Genomic DNA, 9341 nt, shown 5'->3' with positions numbered 1-9341 from the left:
GGATGCTGGGTCTAAAGGATTTGGGCCATCCTCTACTGGCTTCCCAGCCACAAGCAGGGAGCTGGATGGGAAGCTGGGCCACTTGAATTAGAACGGGTTCCCATATGGCATTCCAGTGGCATTCAACGCTACTGCGCTGGGTCCAAGAATTTTACCCTTATTTTTTATCAGGTATACTGGTCTATGATTATTTTTAACTAGATTTCTGGGATCTGTAGAATTAAGAACAGTTAAGAAGTATATATATATACATAAGACTAATTGTGTTGTGCATGCTGTCTTGCAGTGATGTAATTAGTACGCAACGCTGGTAATAACACACATGGACTACCAACTGATGGTCAGTTGCCCCAAAGTTTATTAGTGGCTTCATGCTGTTAATAGACTGAGGGTCACACAGGATAAGGGAAGACATATGGAAGAGCTTCCAAGTTTTCATAAATCTGTTTATGGAACCCAACAATTATTTCCATACCCTTGTCTGCAAATATCTCTTTGTTTTGTATATCCAATCAAGTGTCCTCATACTAATGATATCCTATCAACTGTCCTACCGTACTGCAATGGAGATTGCATTATGACTGAGTCATTCCATTGTCTTTTTTCATTGTAAATCACAGCTGTAGGTTAAGATCTCCCAACTACTGATTCAGTCTAAATTTGAAGTCTAAATATTGTTAATCTCAGAATGTTTGAAAGTGTTTTCTCTCAAATTTTCAAAATAACTAGAAAATTTGGTGTTGTTTTTTTCTTTTAAGATTTATTTATTTTTTATTGGAAAGGTGGATATACAGAGAGGAGAAAAGACAGAGAGGAAGATCCTCCTTCTGATGGTTCACTCCCCAAGTGACCGCAATGGCCGGAGTAGAGCCAATCCGAAGCCAGGAGCCAGTAGCTCTTCCAGGTCTCTCATGCGAGTGCAGGGTCCCAAGGCCCTGGGACGTCCTTGACTGTTCTCCCAGGCCACAATCAGGGAGCTTGATGGGAAGCAGGGCTGCCGGGATTAGAACCAGTGACCACATGGGATCCCGGGAGTGCAAGGTGAGGACTTTAACCACTACGCTATGGGGCCGGGCCTGAAAATTTGGTGTTAACTTGGTAGAATTTAGTAGTGAAGATACCTGGTATTGACCTTTTGTTTGCAGTTTTTATTCCTGATTCAGTGTTGTTACTTACTATTTGTTTTGTCAGTTTCTTTTTTTAAAAGAAGGTTTGTTTGTTTATTGGAAAGGCAGCTATAAGAGAGGAGGAGATACAAAGAGAAAGCTCTTCCGTCTACTCACTCCCCCTCCAAGTGGCTGCAATGGCTAGACCTGCCAGAACTGAGCTAATGAGGAGCCAGGAGCTTCTTCCAGGTTTGACATGGGTGCCGGATCCCAAGGCTTTGAGCCATCTTTGATTTCTTTCCCAGGCCACAGAAAAGGCTATCAGGTGGAGCCCCAAGCTTGTTTTGTTTACATTTTGAGAGTTATTTATTTTTATTGGAAAGGAAGATTTACAGAGAGAAAGAGAGAAAGACCTTCCATTCCGGGCCCGGCGGCGTGGCCTAGCGGCTAAAGTCCTCGCCTTGAAAGCCCCAGGATCCCATATGGGCGCCGGTTCTAATCCCGGCAGCTCCACTTCCCATCCAGCTCCCTGCTTGTGGCCTGGGAAAGCAGTTGAGGACGGCCCGGTTCTTTCAGACCCTGCACCCGCGTGGGAGACCTGGAGGAGGTTCTTGGTTTCCGGCTTTGGATCGGTATGTACCGGCCATTGTGCCTCACTTGGGGAGTGAATCATCGGACGGAAGATCTTCCTCTCTGTATATCTGACTTTGTAATAAAAATAAATAAATCTTTAAAAAAAATTTAAAAAATTAAAAAAAAGAAAGACCTTCCATTCCGCAAGTGGCCACGATGGCCAGAGCTGAGCTCATCCAAAGTCAGAAGCTTCTTCTAGGTCACCTTGAAGATGCAAGGTCCCAAGGCATTGGACCGTCCTCTGCTGTTTTCTCAAACTACAGGTAGGGAGCTGGAAGGGAAGTGGAGCATCTGAGACATAAACTGGTGTCCAAATGGGATCCTGGTCCATGCAAGGTAAAGACTTAAGCCACTAAGTTATGATGCTGAGCACTTATTAGACTTTTAATGTCTTCTTGATTTAGCTTGGTATGCTTGTATGTATCCAAAAATTAATCCTTTCTAACATGTTGTTTATAATTAGTGTTAGTAGTCTTTAATGATCCATTTTTTTTTTCAGTAATGGTTTATTTTATTTATATGGAAGGCTGAGTTATAGAGAAAGAAGGAGAGTTAAGAAACAGAGATCTCCATCGGCTGTATCCCTCTCCAAGGGACCACAATCACTAATGCAGGACCAGGTTGAAGCCAGGAGTCAGTGGATTCTTCCAGTTCTCCCACATCAGTACAGGGACTCAAGCACTTGGGCCTTCCTCTGCATCCCCATGTGCATTAGGGGGCTGGATGAGAAATGAAGCAGCCAGGACTTGAAGTGGCATCCACATGGGATGGTCACACCACAAGCACTGGCAGAACCCACTCTGTCACAGGCAGCCCCGGTGCATTGTACTTCCGTGAGAGCAATTTTCTTATGTTTATTTTTCTTTTTGATTTTATGTACTTAAGTCTACTTTTCTTCTTGATCTAGCTAATGGTTTATTAAATTTGTTTTTCTATTTAAAAATTAATGCTTCCTTTATTTTTTTTAAAGATGTATTTACTTTTTTTTTTTTAAAGATTTATTTTATTTTTATTACAAAGTCAGATATACTGAGAGGAGGAGAGATAGAGAGGAAGTGGAGCTGCTGGGATTAGAACCAGTGGCCACATGGGATCAAGGCGAGGACCTTAGCCACTAGGCCACGCTGCTGAGCCCCGATGTATTTACTTTTATTACAAAGTCAGACATACAGAGAGGAGGAGAGACAGAGAGGAAGATCTTCCGTCCGATGATTCACTCTCCAAGTGACCACAACGGCCGGTGCTGCGCCAATCCGAAGCTGGGAACCAGGAACCTCTTCCGGGTCTCCCACACGGGTGCAGGGTCCCAGTGCCCTGGGCCGTCCTCGACTGCTTTTCCAGGCCACAAGCAGGGAGCTGGAAGGGAAGTGGAGCTGCCAGGATTAGAACCGGAGCCCATATGGGATCCTGGTGCATTCGAGGCGAGAACTTTAGCTGCTAGGCCACTGCTGCCGGGCCCTAATGCTTCCTTTATCTTCAGTATTGCAAAATGGAGTTTACTGATTTCCTCACCAATGTTCATTTTAAATGTTCCCTTACTATTCCTGGATTTGGGTGTTTATTTTCTGGGACTTGGAGATCAGTACTTCGATTGCATGTTTGATATATTGTTGTTGTTGTTTATGTGTTGGACATCTAAGTCATAACCTTTGATTTCTGTGTTGCTCTGATGATGGTGGCTTCTTTCTCATTGACTATCAGAAGGATAGTTACATATTAAGAGTGTGCTTTCATTGCCATTACAAAATAAAGTATATGTATTGAATCACAGTAATTCTTTTTTTGTGGTCCTAATGACAACGTTTAAGAGTGAGGTTTGGGTTCTCCTGAGGTCACTCCCTGGCCAACTCACAGTCTCCATCTTTCTATACCCTCACGTGGCAATTCCTTTGTCCATGTGCATCCTCTTCTAAAGGAATGGAAATCAGTTTGAAATGGATTCAGAATTATCACATTTTTCTGGTAATTACCTTTTTGTAAGAAACATTTAAAGATGCATTTTGTTTTTTGCAAAGTCATACATACAGAGAGGAGAAGTAACAGCAAGATCTCCATCTGTTGATTCACTCGCCAAGTGGCTTCAGTGGCCGGAGCTGAGCCTATTCGAAGCCAGGAGTGCAGAGCCTCTTCCAGGGCCCTCATGGGTGCAGGGTGCCAACGATCTGGGCTGCTTTTGACTGCTTTCCCAGACCACAAGCAAGGAGCTGGATGGGAAGTGGGGCATCCAGGACATGAACCAGCACACATATGACATGTTGGCACAAGCAAGGTGAGGACTTTAGCCACTAGCCAACTGTGCTTGGCTTGGTAATTAACTTCTTTTTTTTTTTTTTTTTTAAAGATTTATTATTATTGGAAAGCCGGATATACAGAGAGGAGGAGAGACAGAGAGAAAGATCTTCCATCCGATGTTTCACTCCCCAAGTGAGCCGCAACGGGCCAGTGCTGAGCCAATCCTAAGCCGGGAACCAGGAACCTCTTCCGGGTCTCCCACGCAGATGCAGGGTCCCAAAGCTTTGGGCCGTCCTCAACTGCTTTCCCAGGCCACAAGCAGGGAGCTGGATGGGAAGTGGAGCTGTTGGGATTGGAACCGGCTCCCATATGGGATCATGGTGCGCTCAAGGTGAGAACTCAGCCGTCACGCTGCCGGGCCCCGGTAATTAACTTCTTAAAAGTGCTGGCGCAGTGGCCTAGCAGCTAAAGTCCTTGCCTTGAATGCAGCAGGATCCCATATGGACACCGATTCTAATAGTGGCGGCCCCACTTCCAATCCAACGCCTTGTTTGTGGCCTCAGAAAGAAGTCGAAGGCAGCCCAAATCCTTGAGACCCTGCACCCACATGAGAGACCCAGAAGAAGCTTATGGATCCTGGCTTCAGATTAGCTCAGCTCTCGCTAGTAAGGCCACTTGAGGGTGTGAATTATTGGACAGAAGATCTTCCTCTCTGTCTCTTCTCAGTTTATTTGACTTTCCAAGAAAACAAAAGTAATTAAATAAAATCTTAAAAATTCTAGCACAAACCCAGTTTTTTCTGAGAATTTTATTCAACTGAAACATATTTCAGGTTGGCTTCACTACTTGTCCTAAATTCCTGGAAACCCCCCCCCCCTAGCCTTTTTTACCCATGGGGAAAAAAAAAGTGGCAGTCGCAGGGAGAAGACTGAAGAGACAAAAAGTCCTAAGGGGCCTTGAAGTTCAACCTTTCTCACCATTAGGAAGGGAGGACAAAGGTCTGGAATGATGATATAACTGTATACAAAGCGGTTAATCACACAAGTCGCAATGACTTTTACGACACCACACACTGTTTAAGAAACTGGATGGGGTGTAGATTAGAAAACACACACAGACACACAATTTCCCACTGTAACAAGAATTCCCACATCCTGGAAATGACTTCTTCCCTGTGATAAATTTAAGCCTGGTGACACCACCATGGTGTTCAACTCACTCTGAGTGATAAAATCATCTGTGCCTTATGTGTCAAGCTTGGATCAGCTTATTGTAGAGAGGGGCCATCCACGTGTAGATCTGAGAACCAGGACGGGTTGTAGGATTGGGATCTTGAGACAGGGGGCATGCTGGGCCTGGCTAGGTTGCAGCACACAGCAGCCTGACCTAGAAATGGAAACAGGCTAGACTCAGCACATGCTGATGGATGATGAGATGAGGCAAGTAATGCACTCAGGAGGAGGTGGGTGCTGGACCCCTGTGCCCTGGGTGCGGGAGGTTTGGTGGGACCCTGGAAGCTTGGGCCATGTACTTGGGCATGAGCCCCAGTGGCTAGATGTCTGGCAGGGTTTATATCACCTGGCCTAGGTCCTAGACCAGTCCGAGTGGTGCCTGTTGGGTCTGCAAGTCCCTGGAGCAAAGGGTGCAGTGGGTGTCAGGTCACCTGGCTTGGGGCCTTTGCACAGCTGCATAGTGGGTGCCTTATTTGAAAGGAAGGGTTATAATGAAAAAGCCAGAGGCAGGGAGATATCTTCCATCCATTGACTCACATCTCAAATGGCTGAACTGCAGTACCTGAGCTGATGTGAAGTCAGAATCCAGGAACAAGATCAGAAGTGGATCAACTAGGAAGTGAACCAGTGGTGCCCAACTGGCATGCCAGCACCTCAGAGACAGCTAACCGGCTATGCCACAGTACTGCTTCTGCTGCTCACTCTCACAGTTGAAAGATCTTAGGCAGACTGGCATTTAGTGGAAGAGCTCATCCAATGGCAAGAAACTTGCTGTGGAAAGCCATCATGCGCAAAAGCAGTGTGAATCTGAGCAGTAGTGGTGGCAGCTGACACATAAACTCCGAGAGTCTGATGCCAGACAATTCTTACGTATCTGGCATATACTTACTAGCACCTTAGGGGTTTCGTGACCAGTAGGCCCAAGACGACTTGGGGGTGAGGCTATGGGGTTCTTCAGCTGCACAACCACCGGACACTGGTGGGGGATGTCCATTAATTGGGGAGAATTTGAAAGCATTTATAGAGCAAAACGGAGGAAGCTAGAAGGGTGGTCTCAATAGCACTTCCACCCAAAAGGATGAGGATTGCATTTAACTTCTGAGTTGCTTGTCATGGAAATTCTAGCACAGCTCCTCCACAGACAGAGAAACTGGAGTACAATCCACAACTCTGGCTACATGCCGATTACACAGGCCAGGTTGGAGTCCGAGTTAGCCGACTACTGTCACGGAATTCCCCGGAGGAAAGGAAAATAGCCATGTGCCTATGGCTCTCCACATGAATGACCAGGCAGAGATCCATGAGCAATCTCCCATAGTAGAGTATTCAAGGAGAGACAATGGCTGTATGGGATGCACATCTGGCCAGAGGTCACAAGAGAATCTTCAATCTGAACAAGATTCATCCTGTAAAACTGGGTCTGTATCATTACAATTGCCATAAGCATCAGTTAGCTGTGATTCCAAGATTAGTCACAATAGGTTGTGGAATATTGAGATTCTGAAAAAGCCACATTAGATTTCTGTGGAAAAGATAAGGACGGCATTTGAAACAAGTGTCATGAACTGAGCATTTATTGTCAAAAATAAAATCTGAAAGCAGAACTCATTCACGTTTCCCCCCCTCAGAACAAAGGATTATATACAAATTAGCAGAAATTTCAAAGTGTTTTTTCCACATCCATTATACTTTTACATTGTTTTCTGTTTGCAATTTTGCTAATGCAGGTTTCATAAACTTTGTATGCTCTATTAAACCATGAAAGTAGGTTTATGGTACCTAATCTTTCTGTTTACATGATTTTGTTTTTCCTAAGCTCTGATGTTCTACTGAACAGTGACTTCCGTAAAGGATTTTTTCAGTCAATGCAGTGATACGTTTATTGCACTCAATATTTATTTGTGTATGAATTTTTCCACACTAGAGCACAAATACTAAAAAAAAGGGGGGGGGGTAGGGGAATGTTTTTTCACAATCATTATTCATTAATTTCTTCTTTGTGAATTTGCTAATTTAAAATGAGACCTGAGTGTCGGTAAAGGCTTTCCCACACAAAGTACATTTGTAGTTTTCCCCTAGTGTGGATTTTCTGATGTATGATTAGGTTTCACTTATGAGAAAATGCTTTTCATACTCGCTATATTCATAAGGTTTTTCTCGGTGTGGACTTTCTGATGTCTAATGAGGCCTGACTGACTGGCAAAGGCTTTTTGACACTCACTACATTGATAAGGTTTTTCCCCAGTGTGGGTTCTCTGATGTCTAGCGAGGCCTGACTGGTTGGTAAAGGCTTTTCCACACTCACTACATTCATAAGGTTTTTCCCCCGTGTGGATTCTGTGATGTTTAATGAGATCTGCCTGATTGAAAAAGGCTCTTTCACACTCAATACAGTGGTAAGGTTTTTCCCCAGTGCGGGTTCTCCAATGTTCAATGAGACCAGACTGGTTGTTGAAGGCCTTTCCACACTCATCACATTCATAAGGTTTTTCCCCTGTGTGGATTCTGTGATGTCTAATGAGACTTGACTGGTTGGTAAAGGCTTTTCCACACTCATTACATTCATAAGGTTTTTCCCCTGTGTGGATTCTCTGATGTTCAATGAGATGTCCCTGGTTGGAAAAGCCTCTTTTACACTCAATACACTGGTAAGGTTTTTCCCCAGTGTGGGTTCTCTGATGTCTAGCGAGGCCTGACTGGTTATTAAAGGCCTTTCCACACTCATCACATTTATAAGGTTTTTCTCCAGTGTGTGTTCTTTGATGTATAATGAGACCTGACTGGTTGGTAAAGGCCTTTCCACACTCACTACATTTGTAAGGTTTTTCCCCTGTGTGGATTCTCTGATGTAAGGTTAGGTGTGATTTCCGAGAAAATGTTTTTCCACATTCACCGCACTCATAAGGTTTTTCTCCTGTGTGGATTCGCTGATGTCTATGGAGACTCTCCTGCCTGATAAATGCTTTTCCACATTCACCACATTCATAAGGTTTTTCCCCAGTGTGGGTTCTCCAATGCGTGATTAAGGTTGACCTACGAGAAAATGTTTTCCCACACTTAGTACATTCATAAGGTTTTTCCCCTGTGTCAATTCTCTGATGTCTAATAAGAGATAACTGCTGGTAAATGGCTTTTCCAGGCTCACGGCATTCATATGGCTTCTCTGTAGTGTGAAAGATCTGACCTCCAGTGAGTTCTGGTTTTTTGCAAAAAATGTCTTCACGTTCATCGCACACATAATCATTTTCTCCTGTGTCAATTCTATTAATAAGAGATTTCTCACTGCTGAAATGTTCATGGGGTTTCTCTCCTGATTGTGTTTGCTGATATTTACCAAAGCAAGGATCGTTTTGGAATATTTGCTTTTCAACATGAATTGTTTCTCCCACTTTGCCAAGTGGCTCAGTACATGAGTCTTTGGTATAATCTTTCTCGCACATAAGGAACATTTTCTTCCCGCTTTTTGTTTCCTCACTGTGCTCAAAAGACTGCTGACAAATGTGTATCTTGTCATGCTGAATGAGATTTTCCCCATTCTGGAGGTTGTTCTCAGGGACATTAAAGGTATCCTTTCTCTCAAATGCCATTTTACCAGGCTTCCTGGAGGGAAAAAAAAAAAAAAAAGATTTCAAATAAACCACGGCCCTTTCCTCTCTCTTTTCAAAAGGCACCCGATCTCTGCTCTCCCTCATGGGATGTGCTTTCCCCCTCCACTCTTTCAAGTTCACCCGGTCACTTAGCAAGTAAAACTCCCTCAGTACATTCTCAATGCCAACCACTGCACATGATACCCAAGCTCGGAGCTCCTTTCTCATGTTTCAGGTTGCTTCATCCTCGTTGGAGGAGTGATGAGAATCTGGAGCCCCCAAGTATCTGCTTGTTTTTTTTTTTTTTTTATTAAGACTTCTTTATTTTCATTGGAAAGTCTGATATACAGAGAGCAGGAGAGACAGAGAGGAAGATCCTCCGTGTACCGATTCACTTTGCAAGTGGCCGCAACAGCTGGAGCTGAGCTGAGCCAAAGCCAGGAGCCAGGAGCTTTGTTTCCCACACAGGTGTAGAGCCACAAGGACTGCTTAGATTAAACCACTGCTGATATGGCACCCCAGGTGTGCAAGAAAAAGACTTTAGCCACTAG

General features: G+C 44.2%; 1 protein-coding gene across 1 annotated transcript; it reads right to left on the bottom strand.

Moving 5' to 3' along the window:
- Window positions 1-7314: 7314 nt before the first annotated feature.
- LOC131482759 (zinc finger protein OZF-like) lies at window positions 7315-8790 on the bottom strand. Its single transcript, XM_058678162.1, has one exon. The coding sequence runs from the start codon at window positions 8788-8790 to the stop codon at window positions 7315-7317; it is 1476 nt and encodes a 491-aa protein (XP_058534145.1).
- Window positions 8791-9341: the final 551 nt, after the last annotated feature.

The sequence above is a fragment of the Ochotona princeps genome, chromosome 20, assembly GCF_030435755.1.
Source record: "Ochotona princeps isolate mOchPri1 chromosome 20, mOchPri1.hap1, whole genome shotgun sequence".
Classification (NCBI taxonomy): domain Eukaryota; kingdom Metazoa; phylum Chordata; class Mammalia; order Lagomorpha; family Ochotonidae; genus Ochotona; species Ochotona princeps.
Note: the sequence above shows the minus strand (reverse complement) of the source record. Positions and strands in the feature narration are given on the sequence as shown.

Bases quoted from the DNA above. Each gene is read 5' to 3' on its own strand.
- LOC131482759 (XM_058678162.1), bottom strand. From the start codon at position 8,790: ATGGCATTTGAGAGAAAGGATACCTTTAATGTCCCTGAGAACAACCTC.